Below are 14,047 nucleotides of genomic sequence, written 5' to 3'. Positions count from 1 at the left end.
ACTACTGCACATTCACCCAATGTATATACTATATATATAATGTTCTTCCTCTACAGCCCCAACCCCCCTATCTTTGCACATGTCGAGGAGCGTGTCAGGCTACATTTCACTGTGTGTTATACTTGTATAACTATGCATGTGACAAATAAAGAACCTTGGACCTTGAACCTTGAAGAGCATCTATGCAAGCACAACACAAACCTTAAAGCAGATAGTCTTTCCAGCAGATGGCCACACTGGAATTAGTACTTGGTAATCAAAATTGGATAAGATGAGACTAGAAAAACATTCGCTGGTCAGACTTTGGTGTAAAAAACTTGAAAGCATGGATCTATCCTGCCTTATATCAATATATGTGTGTGGTGATGGTGTTGTAATGGTGTGGGGTTATTTACTTGGCACACTTTGGGCTCTTAGCACCAACTGAGCATCATTTAAACACCACGGCCAATGTACTATTGCTGACATTGTCCGTCCCTTTACGACAACAGTGTACTCATCTTCTGATGAGTCCATCAGGGGGATTACAGGTCATGTCACAGAGACAAGATCATCTCAAACTGATTGCTTGAACATGACAATGAGTTCACTGTACTCAACTGGCCTCCACAGTCTCCAGATCTCATTCCAATAGAGCACCTTTGGGATGTGCTGGAACAGGAGATTCACATCATGTGTGATGTTATCATATCAGCGTAGATGGGAGTTGCTTAGGAATATTTCCAGCACCTTGTTGAATCCATGCCAAGAAGAATTAAGGCATCTCTGAAGGTAAAAAGGGCTCAACTTGGCACTAGCAAGGTATAAATAACAAAGTGGGTGGTGAGTACATGTATAATGGTTTTGCTTGCAAACTCATGACATCAATACAACATGCAACTCCTCCTGAAACAAATAAATGGAAATCAGCTTCAAGGAAACTAATTTGAAAGATATAAATGACATTTAGGTGGCTGGTCGTAATCTCAAACTGTAGATTATATAAACAAACCAGCAACAGAATGACTAAGCTCTGAAAAAGGCACTGGAAAAAAATGTGTAGGTGGGAAGACAAAGATGTTGTGACTGGCACTGGGCTTATGTTGAACTGCACTGAGATAAACCTATAATTGGAGGTGAAAAATGTGATTGCACAACACAGGAGGTAGTGGTAGCATTTTTTGTAAATTATACAGCTACATGTTTTGCATGTCTCCAGGAGGTAAAGCACTCTGCAGGGAAACTAAATGCAGAGGGGTGTGTCACAAGCTTTTTATACTGTTTATACTCGTGTGTTTACTTGTGTTTTTGCATTTGAGGCCACAGACGGTTAACCAGCAGGAGAGCCATGCCACAGATCTGCCATTACATAAGTGTTCCCTGTGACGTGAATGCTGTGGTGCTGTAAAACCTCTAAAAAGTATTTATTTGTTTTCACACACATTCTCACTCTCTTTCGTACATATACGGTCAGAACAAGTTTCCACGGGAAAAAAAATACTTTATTAATACACTTATATCATGTATATCAACAATTATAGACAAAATATTTACATCAAACATCTTTCATGTAGGTCCCAAAATATAAAATCTCAAGTACCTCTTTCTATAGAAAACTAGTCTTCTGGTTAAAACGTTTACATTCACTTCCTTGCTCCTTTGTCTCCAAGATTCATACATAGTACAGAGAATTAACATCTGAGATTTATCAGCTTTTTACAAGTAAAAGGCAACAGCAAGCACAAACACCGGGTTTGACTTGAGCAGAAACAGATGTCGAGTATGCAGACCAGGTCCAGCACAGTGCTACAGTATGTACACAGTTTCTGAGTACACGACGTACATTGTCCACACTCTGCCCTCCTCGTATATCTCTCAGGGCAGACAGAGTGCGAGAAGGTATCAAAAATAGAAATGTACAATAAATCTATGAACAATAATTACAGAAAAATCCATCTTAGGCGTCTGTTTAAATCATAAACGACACTTCTCTCATTCAGCGTGGCCATGCGGCGGCCTTTTCCTTCATCTACCATGTGGTGTACCCTCGCTGTCTGTACACATTTGAGGGAATCCTTGTATTTTATGGTGCCGGTCATGGCTGAAAGGGCTTTTTTTTCCCCATCTCAGTAATCATAATGGTGAGCAAAGGACATAGGCGACAAACTTTGGGTGGCAAATTATCGCTAACATTTGGTGCAACACGTTCTAAATTACAAAATCGCGAGTGAGATGCGTCAATGTTCATCTGTGTTTACACTTTAACAGCAGCAGCTAAAACATTTCTTTCTTTACATTCAACCATATGTGTGTTTATGTGTGCACAGGGCAGATCCAGTTTATATGATACATATATACCACTGAACACCGCTGAGCATTTGACATTCAACCAGAGCTTTGCATTGCTCTCAGTGTGGAAGGATGCTGCTCTCACCTCTTTCTCTCTCTCTCCTTGATCATTTCTACAAGTCCTCTTATTTGATGCTTTACCCTCCAGGCTGAGGAAAAGAGGAGATGAGTGATTATGAATTATGGAACAGCTCAGTCGTGTTTTGAGAACAGGGCAATATATCAGGGCAGTCTTTTCGCCTTTATCTCTCAGTCTTTGGTTTCCAGGTTGAGGGGTGGTACTTGCTTGAGTGCCTGAAGGAGAGCAGGAGAGTCCATGGGGGTCTGAGATATGGCTGGGGCTGGAGAACCTCCCCGGGGAGACAGCACAAGCTGAGGTGGGCCGGGCCTTTCACTGGGTATGGTAGGTGATGAGCTGCTCATGCCAGGGTAGAGCATTGGCATGGCCCCAGGGTACCAGCACTTCTCAAGCATTGGTAGGTAAGCTGCAGCAGAAGGTGGAATGAGGTAGAAAGGCATGCAGAGGGGATGTGGAGGAGGGGGTGGATGGTTAGGGGATGCACTCATGAAACTTCCATATCCGCTAGAGGATGAAGAAGTTGATGATTCTCCGCCTGAGAGCAGCTCATCCTCAGACGACTCCACACGGGCTCGTTTGTGGCGTGGCTCGTCATCCTCCTGCTTGATGCTGGAGTTCTGCCTGTCAGCCAGCAGTCGCTTCTGCTGGCTCCCGTGAACGTAATAATCTGGATGTCCCTGCGGCGCCCCAGATTCGTTTTTCTCCAGCTCTCCTCCGTAGCCACTGTCTGTGTCTGTATCACTGCCGCTCTGCTCGCTGCTTGGTGAAGCGTACACCCGCTGGATGACGGGTACACAGTTCCTCCCGTAGCCCTCGCTGGGCTTAGGGGCTAAGCTGGGAGACATTTCTTTATGAGGTTGGTAGGCAGGGATTTCCTCGGGTTGAGGGCTAAGAGGGGTGCGGGGTCGGGCTGGACTGTGCAGCACCTCTACAGCTAACTTGTGAATGTGGCTGATGACGTGGGATGGGGTGAAGTCTCCGTCAGTCTTGTGATTAGCGAGATACTGGAGAATTTCCTTAGCACACATGTGGAAGCCAGAGCAGAACATCTCCTCTGACTTCTCCTGGCTGATGGGAGGCTGCTCTATAAACACATAAGGAAACAACACACTCAGAAATCTAATATAGACTGTGACCTTTTGTAAACAGCTGTAAGTGAAGTTACTTTCAGTGGTACAATTCTGCATTCATCTGCGTTATTTGCATTCTGTCTAGAAAACCCATCCAGTTCCTCCTCATGTGTTTGTGCGTGTGCAAAAATGATCTGCAGCTCACCGATTTGCATGCCGTTCTGAAGAGCGAGGATCTTCTGCTGCTGCTGCTCAAGAAGAGAGGTGAGGGCTTTCACGTGCTTGAGCGTAAGCTCTAAAACCACAGCCTTCTCCAGATGGCCCAGAGTCTAATGGAGAGACACGCACACAGTCAGCATATCCTCTTATATAACAAGCAGAAACCAAGCTCTACTACACATGTACACATCACCACAAGTGATTACTCGGAAATAATTGACACCAATTTATTGAAATTTCATTTGCATTAAGGAAATCAACACTGAATGTAACTTTTTAAAATATACACTCGAAACAACAAAAATCTAACAGCAGCACATTCTCTTTAACGTGAGCCGTCATCGGCATGAGCTGCTGACGCACTCAACAAAGATGTGATAGCACTAAACAGCCACTAGATGGTGCGTGCCGCTTAATACAGCCAATCCCATTAACCCTCCAACCTACACTATGAACTTACAGTTAGTTTCAGGTGCTCGGGTAATAGATCTTTTAACTGGGCGATGCATTCGTTTATCCGGTCACGTCTTTTCTTCTCAATAAGTCTGTGAGGCAGCTTGTAGGTTTCCTAAGAGAATAAACAGAAATGTTGCGTAAATTTAAGTGAAACGAGAGCACATAGTTCTCCATGACCAGAGGCAGATACACCGATAGGGAGGAATCCAGGAGTTATGTCATAGTAGAAACTAGGTCAACCATTTATGGGACTATAGACCAACTCCTAATCTGAGCTCTATGGTTATTACTTAACTTTACCAATTGGCAATAAACAACCACAACCACAAACACGAACACACACACACACACACACACACACACACACACACACGTAGAACGGACCTTGCTCTCTTCTCCTCGCTTCATTCCCCGCCTGGGTTTATAGACATACATTGGGAAATCCATCCTAAAGAAACACAAAAAGAGCGCACGAGTAAGGAATCAGGTCATTTTGATGGTAAAGTGCACAAAATTATACATTAGGTGCATTTTAGTTGGAGGTTAAAAAGGGGGCGACGCAGTCTGGGAAAGCTACATCTCCAAAGTATAACTTACCCCTGCACGTCTGACAGTTCAGCCTGATGTTTGGACAGAGGGGGTGGTTGCGCGCTTGGAATTCGCTCCATTCTTTGTATTCCAATTTTGCTGTCAAAACCGAGGTACTCTTCCAAAAGCACTCAGAAATAAATACGCATTTATTTACGCGCTCTATCAGCACTTGCAAAGCAATTTGTAAATAAAAAAGGAAATGATAAAATGCAACGAAAAATGCGCAGAATGCGTCAAAAAAGGTTAAAACGGTTTAATAATCTGTCATTTTTTTAAAAACAAAACGCTGTAAAGTTAGTTCCTGCGATCTCCACGCCGTGGTCCCGCAGCGGTGAGGAAGTCAAGCCTTGGTGGCGCGCTGGGAAAGTGGGGGAGGACAGAACGACGAGTTAAATAAACCCTCTGACTCTCCGCTCAGACTGATCTACCTCTGTCACATGAGGCTCACGTGTTAAACGGCGCTGTATCCTCGGCGAAAGGACGGCCCACTCCCTACAGATGAGGCGCCTCAGTGGGCGGACGGCGAATGACGTCAGAGCGCAGGGCGGGGCATGACCGATCCCGTGTACCACCATGCTGAAGTGTGTGGAAACAAGGCTGTGCGCCGAGGAACGTGCTTGGCAGTGAACCATCGCAGGAGTTCAACAAACCCGAACCTCGCGAGGCGAGTAGGTGTGGTACCTACTACGGTTTTTTTCTTGTTTGTTTGTTTTGTTTTTTAAAGGAACACAATAAAATTAAAAGAGTAAATCGAGCAGTTAAAGGCACACAATCTCATGTACGACTGCAAAATAGCAAAAAATATCGGAATATTTCTTCAAGGGCAATAAAAACAATTTAAGGGGCTTTTCAAACGTCACGAGCTCTGCACTAAAGGACAAAAGTTCACTTTATTAATCATTAATCTCATGGAGACAAACAACTTATTGAATCTGTAGAAGAGGAAAGATGAAATTGTCTCGTCTATTGGTCTGTTTGCAGAACGGCTCGGTCACGGTGGGAGAACCACGTGCGCCTGTGCGTGGACGGCTGTGTGGAGTCCGTGTTTACTGTCATGAGGCGGTGCCGTCTGTCACGTTGATCTCCTCATGGCCCCGGGATCCTGCTGAGCGCGCGCGGGGCACATCCAGCTCATCCAGGCACACGGCGGCTGCACCTGTCCGCTGCAGGCTGCAGGCACACTTTTAAAACGTGCTTCTTCATTGATTGCATTTCTCGCAGAAAAACGAAATGGTATACAAGGACTGGTGTGACGACGTTTACATTGCAGGATTTTGCTCATATTTTTGCATTCACTAAAAATATCCCCTAGAACTCTCATGTAATGTTGAAATAAGCAGTAAGGTACTTTTTTCCTCTCACGCAAGAATAGCTCATAAAATGAGGTTTGATGATGATCCTAACAAACTTAATACACAAGGGTATTTCCACATTTAATAGGAATAATAGGGGTCAGCTGCAGCTTAATGAACGGAAATATGAGAACACACCAACATTCAGTAGGTGTCACATGTCAGACGAAAACAGGAACGACAGCAGTGGCATTTAGGGGTCACTCAGCAACATACAAGACATGAAAATCATAAATTGTTCATCTCGTAGTTAAAAACACCTTAAATTCAAGGCACATTATGAAACCACCGTGAAAGAGGTTTAGGGTTTTCCCAGTTTTCACACCTTTTTAACACAGCAGCAGCACATTTAGTAAAATCTATGGAGAATCAGATGAAGTCGTGCACGTTTTTGTGGGGTTTTTTACATTATGAAGCTTCTTGCATTTTCATCAGTTGTTATACTCCTTCTGACAAAAAAACAAAACAAAACTAAAAATGATTACTGTGTTTAAGAGCTCATTTTGTCTCCCTGCTTTGCTGCTAAAAGCAATCTTTTCGGTCTGTCTTATCTAGCAAAAGAAAAAGAAAGTTGCAGATATCAAACATGCATTCATAACATCAGAAGGCATTAGCTCTGAAAGTTTCACTTAAATGACACTAATTTTAAAAGAATCCGGAGTAAACAGACGTTTCATTGTTTCAGATAATCAGGATCCTTCACAGTAACTGGTAACAGTCTGTATTTCCACTAAAACCCTCCAGAATCTCTCGTCCTGTGATTTTATCAACTGTTCCTAGAAACTGTTCCTAGAGTTTGGTGAATAAAGTGGGGCTCAGTAATTGGAAAACAACCATAATCCCGGTCACATCCCAATCTTTTATAAATAACCATAACGATGGAAAGCACCCTGAAGGCAGTCTGGGGACACGTAACACAAGTACATCCTGTTTGTTTGTTTTTTTATGTAATGAAGCCTTTTCTTTTTCTTACAAAATGTTTGAGCTTTGGTAACAAAAATATTGTTTTTTATGTGATACTGTGAAACCACTGAGAGAATGTCAAAGGCTATTTCAACAGCCTTTTAGGCGACAATATATAGACGACAAATAGAGACGAACACTCTTAATCTGAAGCATTTATTTAGAAACCTTACTTATCACTGTGCAAAGGTCTTGACTCTCACCCCTCATTTCGTCTTATTTTAATCCAATAGTCTGTCTTTCTTGTAATTTATTAAAAGTGGTCATGAGCAATAGTTTTCCAGGCTTTCTGGAGGTCGTAATTTTTTTGATTTGGACATTGGCTGCTTTTCCACTCCTTTTCAGTTCACTCCTTATACCTGACCATTTTAAGAGACATTTGTAAGACACTTAAGACTGACCTATTGATCATTCATGCGTAAAGGCACTAACGCCAGACATGAACCAGTGTTGCATCTTCACACAACAAGCAGCATAGAAAGAAACCGATTTTAAATTGTATTTTTATGCACAGTGTTATGAGCAGTGCATCCAAAAAAACCCCCAAAAAACCCCAAACAGTTAATTTGTTGCAATTTCTTCAAGTTTAAAGTTGAATTGATAAAAAAATGCCACAGATAACAGTTTGTAAAGCACCAACAGGATGATCCCCAAGAGCTATTACACAGACATTTGAAGAAACTGGACAAGTGAAGGGCAAAAGAAGAAGTGCTAGGCCTAAAACAACAACAACAAAAAAGCACCATCAGAGTTTCAGCCAACATCCAAAGAAGAGCTTTGAATGTCCTTCAAGAAGCCTGGAGAACTATTCCTGAAGATTACTTCAATAAATTCCACTAAGGCTTGCCTAAGAGAGTTGAAAATAAAAGGTGTTCATACCAGATATTGACTTGCAAACTTGTTAGGATTGTACAAACTATGCTTTTGCCTCAGAAACTGCATTTCTGTGTGCGTTTGCTGCTATAAATAGCTGTAACCATTCTCATTTTCCTAACAAAATATAAAGAAATTAAGGGTGGCGCAATGCTTTTGGGCAGTACTGTTCAGTTTCAATGTTCAATGCAAATACAGGAAGCTACACAAATGTTAAACTCTACAAATATTCTGCCTGCGGAAGGATGAAATGCAAAAAGATCAAATGAAGCTTACAAATGTGCAACCCATGTACGCGCAGACATTTCCCCATGCCGTATGATAATCGAAGAAGTGCACTTCCTCATTTTTAGAGGATTTCGGATAAGAGATAATCTGCCGGCAATTCCCGATTATGACTTCTGCATGCTGCATTTTTTTCATGCTCACTGCAGTATCAAAGTGCATGGCTGTGACTTAGGGAATTACCAGATCTTCACTTCCTTTTGTGTCACATTTGTAGATGCAGACATTGGTTTCAGCAACCATATTTGACACACTTATTTATTTAAATAGACTCCAAGAATGCAATGTACAGTTCAGACAGAATCCATCAGTAAGTATAAAAGTTGAGTTTGGTTTAACAGCACTCTAAATTCAATCTAGTAGTTTTTTCTTTCTTCACATTAACATGAACACAGTCTTTGTATTCTTTACAAAGTGACCAAACAAATAGCAACGATTGCTTCTGTGCTACAGAAAATATCAGTGCTTCAATCTAAACAGGTTAAACGAAGGTTAAGTAAGTCAGTGCAGACATCAAGGATAATGAAGATAATGTTGTTCCCAAAAATCTTTTATGTTTGGATCTGTGGTTTTAATGAGATCCCACATAAATCACATTGTTAAATACATCATGGACCCAGTGTCAGGGTGAAACAATTGCTTCAGCTCTCTAGGAAGTCCATAATGTTCATTATACAAAAAATATTTCTCCAAAGTTGTAACGGGTCAGAATTATTTTTTATCTTCAAAAAAGTTACAATGTATTCCCAACGATTGTTTTTCTTATATAAACTGCCCTGGAACAAGGAGGCCCTTAGTTTGAGATTACAAAGAATTCTGAAAGTAGTATCAAATGCTTTCTCTCGACTTAAAAAACAAAGAAACAAACGATTACAGATTTAATAACATCTTTATATGCTTTGGAAAAGCTTGGTGACCTCTTCAGTGTTGTTTACAGCTTTGTCTTATATTTTAAATACATGATAAATCACTTTAAATAAAAAAAAAAGCAAACAAAATTCTCAAAACTAGTTAGTTCTTAATTAGTCATTGCATATTAAATAGCATTCTTATTGCCATCTGATGAAAGCAAAATATTAAATATCATGTTGTAGGGGTCAAACAAAACTTCAAATCCACATGTGACCTGAGTTTGCTGGTGCAACACAGAGGATGAAATCCTCATTACAAGGACACTTGAGAGGAATATTCCCTCAGGAACAATGGCTAAACTTTGGCATGCTGTCTGACAGGTCCGATGCAGAAGGCATTCAGGGTAGTAAAGCTGAAGAGAGAAACTTACAGGACTGGCTTCTCAGGTCCTGAGGCACGTCGTGCACACTCCACCCACACTGACACATCTATACTACATACCAAGATAACTTTTACTCACGTCTAAGGGAGTGTTTTGGAAAATACAGCCATACATTGACCTAAATAGATACTGGAGATGGACATGTTTTGGCATTCTCCTGGCTAACATGTTGTACACTGTTACGGGTGCTCAGGCACTGGTGAAAATGGCCCCAAGGCCCCTCAGGCAGGCTGCTGGGGATTGATGTTCATGTGAGGAGGGTGACCAAGAAGTCCAATTCGTTGTTTCTGCTTCCTCTGTTCTGTCATCTGCATAGGGGGAAAAAACAAGACCGTTTAAAGGCATCATCTCAGTATAGAATCCCTGATGTTAATTCTCATGTCTTTATAGACTTTGGAGTTTTTGACAGTTAGCTGTGCAAATTTTTTCATTAGGGAACTTCGTGACTCCTATCAAAGCATTCTAAAGGTTGGCTGAGCAAATCTACAACAGAATGGCTGAAAAAGAAAAGAATCAAGGTGTTGCAGTGGCCGAATGCCCACAAAACTCAATAAACTCTGTTTTAAAAAAAAGAGTGGGCCAAAATACTTAAAGAACAATGTGAGACACTGACACAGTCTTAAAGAAAACTATTATTTCAGGATATTGTTGTTATAGGTGGTTCTACATGCTATTGAATCACAGGGTTTATTTGGATTTTCACAGGACTGCTTAGAGTCCTGTGAAAGCTTTCTGTTTTCACATGACTGTAAGCACACAAGCATATGAGAAATAACATTTTCCCCCTGATTTCTCAATAGTGTGTAAACAAAGGCAAGTCAGAAATGAAGATGTAAACAATACAAAGTGTAAAAACTGGAGTTTAATATTGGTTGCAGAAAGCTTTGAATCAAAAAAAAAAAACGCAAACAGAAAAACTCGATGGTGTATTACAAAATGAGGGAGTTAGTTGACTGTCACATGATATACCTGTTCTTTGAGCTCAGTCAGCTGTGCAGACAGGTTTGTCACCAGCTTCATGGTTGACTCCAGCTTCTCTTGCAGGTTCCTGATTTCATTCTGCTCCCCCTCCGAATCACTGCTCACCAGTGACATGGCACGCATCCGAGGGAACCAGTCCAGGTTGTGCTCCTGGCATTGACAGAGAACATCAGCCGAGCGTTGAACTACTTTTATTAACAGTTAATGAAAAGGCAAATTCAAAATATTGTTACCAATGGAAAAATTGGGAAAACTTTCTACTACTGCGATGAAAATCACAGTGTGCACGTGACTGATTCCTTTTTAAGCTTTAAGAGTTTTGGCTAATCTGCCTTTCTGGTGCACATACTTCCCATTGGTCTGTTTGTGTCTTTAAATGGACATGACAGGTATGTCTGTCAGTTTAGATTAAAAAAGCGGAACACAATCTACTAGGGTGTGTGGTGTGTGTGTGTGACAAGCTGGTATGTGTTTATGTGTGACTCAGTAGGATAAACTGATGAGCACTGCTTACCATAAAAATGTGACACAAAGGGAAATGCTGCCCAAAGCGCTCTTGAATTCAGGACTGAGTATTGCAAGGAGCACTCTGATTTCTAGTAAATGGCTTGGGAATGATGTCAAAGATACTTACGTCATCAAGCTGTGAGGTTAAGCAATTTTTATGCAGAAAGTTCTGCAGATTACACAGTCTTTACAGACATTCCCTCTGATTTTACACACTGTTAGTTCTAAAACAGTGCGGTCTCACAGTGAAGTCAATCAGTTTTTAACATATAGGCTTGCAAAACAACCAGATCAGTTAGCTCTTTGTTTTAAGGGTGTGTGCATGCTTTGCGTTTACCTTGATCATCTCAGCCACGTAGCTTTCCGGGCCGGTGTATTCAGTGGAATCTTTAACTTTTACCAGGACGATAAAGAACAGATAGTGCCACATGTTGTGCTCCTCTTTAATGTGCTCCTCAAAGGTCACCGTCTTGTTGTCAAACTTGTCACGCTCCAGACCTGCCATGAGGAAAATAGCACGAATAGAGGTCACAGTGTGTTTTGGAAAAATAAAGCATTGTAAGTAATGCAATGCACATTATTTTAACAAGTTAAATTCATAAATATTTGCTAAAATGATGTGAATGTTGAATGTCAGTGAATGTTAAATCTAATCAAACTTTGGTGTTACAGGGGTCTCCTTGCATTGGGTCCTGAAGAACAACAATTGTTCTCTGTATTCACTCTTTCGCAGTGTCTTCTGTAACCCCAGACTGGCTCAGTGTGTTGAGGTCAGGACTCTATGGGTGCCAAACCATCTGCTGCAAGACTCTTTGTTCTTCTATTGGCTTAAAATGGCTCTTGAGGACATGGGCCGTCTGTCTTGTCAGACATGAAATTTCCCACTCGTGGGATTAATAAAGGTATCTTATTATTATTATTGTCATGTAACTGTCATTTGACACTGATCAGAGAGCACTAAGTGATCTAAAACATCTAAAATGTCTAAAATATTTGCTCAGAACCAAGGCAAACAACATGCAAAGTATACAATTAAAATTGATTAAAAACTGTCAAAAGATAAGATAACATTGGTAACAAATTGCTTCCAGGAATTGTTGTTTCCAGGAATAAAGCAACATTCATACAGAAATTAAGAAGTCTTAAAGAAAAAATAAGCAGTTTTGTCAGTTTGTTAGCCTGGAGCATTTAGCTGTGTGGAAGCCCCAGCAAATTCACCCCAAGGTCAGGCTGTGCATTTCTCAGAGAAATTCTGACTCTACAGGCATCGGTTAGCATGTTACATGTTAAAGTTCATGAGAGCAAGGTTAGAGAAAGACAGAAGAGGTTTGGCTTGTTTGGAAGCACTGACAGGAAAAAGCTTTTTCTCTCTAAAAGGAACATTTTTGCTAAATTGCGTCTGAACAAACCACAGGACCCTTGAAACTCCTTTGAACAGACGAGGCCATAGTGGAGATATTTGCCCCTAATGCACAGCGGCACAGGACCTGGACACTTAAAGACAATGATTTGACCACAAACTCAGTTGTATACTAAAGTATTCTAGAGTCAAATGTGAGACGATCTGTCTGAAAACTAAAACTCATATATATATATATGAACTTAAAAGTTTTTTAAACGTTACCCAGTGTGACACTGACAGCCAGCAGGTTGCACCCATCCTGTTAGCTAATGTGGGCAGGGTCAGGCTCCAGCTCCCCCTGTGACCCTGGTTGTATAAGCGGGTTGGAAAATGGATGAATTGTTCTTAAAGTTAATTTTCTCAAGATGGTATTTTTGGATTTATAACTGAAACCACTTCTGTAAAGTAGACAGTCGAGTTTCACATTTATTGATTAACTTGTCACATGGACTGAAAAAAATCTTACTTTCCCGAATATGGCAATTCAAATTTCAGTCTATATTTTTTGCTAGCCTGTCATTACAAAAGTGATGCATGGTTTACTTTACCCATTAAGAATAATTATCCACATAATGAAACCAATAAGTCCTCACTAAAAGCCCATAAACCCTAATCTTTCTACTCAATAAAGGGGGCTGCACAATAGTGTTACTGATGTACAAATGCAGAACAAAAAAGGCCCAAGGATAAAAACCTTCTACAGTTTGATAAAAAAAAAAAGAAGCAAGCAGAGGCTCACTCAAGGACACCGGCAGCATGAAAACCAAACCAATAAGATGGTGGAGGTCATTTTATCGTGCCAGTGAGCCTGATTTGTTGCACAACAATAAATTAAGCTACAGGTAAAAATCCCTGTGCAGGAAGTTCATGACGTAAATCGATCATTGGCAACAGCCCCCAAAGACCTGAAGACTAATACGAGACTGAGCGAAAGATCAATGGCTTATAAAACCAAGCTAGAGGATGTTGAGCCACTTAACATCCTCCTGCGGAGCCCCTAATCTCTGCATCTCCTGTTCTCTCGTGGTCCTTCTGGAAACCATAGAGACAGCAGCTCCCCCTGTGGCCTGGCCTTATTTAACATGAATGAGTCAGAGCTGATGGCTGGCTGGGTGACATAATACTGTTCTCATTCCATATGCTTACCACTTGTCCTGACTGCCTGACCCAACATACGCATGCACACACATGCTCATATACAGCATGTATTTCTGGGCTTACACTCAGTAATGAGCAGAGACACGCACACGCTGCACGGCATGTTCTTATTTAGCTACTTACTTACATATAATGTACATATAAGGACATGCGGCTGATGGCACACGGAGGGACAAAGTTCGGGCAATCGGCGAAGCCTCACGAGACATATGGTAAGGAAATTTAGTGTGTGCGAGTTAGTGAGCGAGCGAGTGGGAGAAAATGTCTGTGCGTGTGAGACAGACATGAATTATGGAGGCGAGCAGAGCAGTGGCAGGAAGCCCTCATGACTCAGCCTTCTTTGGAACGGCAGCAGAGTGAGAAGGGGGAGGGAGGGCGGGAGAGACGAGGGGGAAAGCAACAAACTAATAGACTAACTAATATGGGCGTACCACAAACCACAAATACACCAAAATCAAATCAAATCTAATATTCCAAGAGGAGAATTTG

At 41.3% G+C, this 14,047-nt stretch overlaps 2 protein-coding genes across 5 annotated transcripts in view; both read right to left on the bottom strand.

The window, feature by feature from the left end:
- Window positions 1-1,463: 1,463 nt before the first annotated feature.
- On the bottom strand, window positions 1,464-5,188 carry LOC102200774 (class E basic helix-loop-helix protein 40-like). The gene is made up of 5 exons (XM_005739598.2): window positions 4,750-5,188; window positions 4,537-4,600; window positions 4,157-4,264; window positions 3,683-3,806; window positions 1,464-3,491 (listed from the first exon to the last, which is right to left on the bottom strand). Exons 1-5 carry the CDS (start codon window positions 4,818-4,820, stop codon window positions 2,578-2,580), a joined length of 1,281 nt encoding a protein of 426 aa, XP_005739655.1. The 5' UTR covers window positions 4,821-5,188; the 3' UTR covers window positions 1,464-2,577.
- A 3,268-nt stretch (window positions 5,189-8,456) lies between these two features.
- Window positions 8,457-14,047, bottom strand: part of LOC102200029 (inositol 1,4,5-trisphosphate receptor type 1) — a 72,660-nt gene continuing 67,069 nt past the window's right edge. For all 4 annotated transcript variants that reach the window (XM_013912515.1, XM_013912516.1, XM_013912517.1 and 1 more), the window contains 3 exons: window positions 11,336-11,496; window positions 10,480-10,641; window positions 8,457-9,818 (listed from right to left, as the gene is read on the bottom strand). In XM_013912515.1, coding sequence (XP_013767969.1) covers window positions 9,732-9,818; window positions 10,480-10,641; window positions 11,336-11,496 — 410 coding nt within the window. In that variant the 3' untranslated portion in view covers window positions 8,457-9,731. The remainder of the gene's footprint in view (window positions 9,819-10,479; window positions 10,642-11,335; window positions 11,497-14,047) is intronic.

This window comes from Pundamilia nyererei, unplaced genomic scaffold, assembly GCF_000239375.1.
Source record: "Pundamilia nyererei isolate P.nyererei 1_Seehausen unplaced genomic scaffold, PunNye1.0 scaffold00092, whole genome shotgun sequence".
Classification (NCBI taxonomy): Eukaryota; Metazoa; Chordata; class Actinopteri; order Cichliformes; family Cichlidae; genus Pundamilia; species Pundamilia nyererei.
Note: the sequence above shows the minus strand (reverse complement) of the source record. Positions and strands in the feature narration are given on the sequence as shown.

What these genes read in the sequence shown, in the direction of transcription:
- LOC102200774 (XM_005739598.2), bottom strand. Translation starts at nt 4,820, where the DNA reads ATGGAGCGAATTCCAAGCGCGCAACCACCCCCTCTGTCCAAACATCAG. An exon ending in GAACTGTCAGACGTGCAGGG is followed by an intron (nt 4,601 to 4,749) that starts GTAAGTTATACT and finishes GTGTTTCTTTAG; the next exon opens with GATGGATTTCCCAATGTATG. An exon ending in AGCGAGGAGAAGAGAGCAAG is followed by an intron (nt 4,265 to 4,536) that starts GTCCGTTCTACG and finishes TTATTCTCTTAG; the next exon opens with GAAACCTACAAGCTGCCTCA.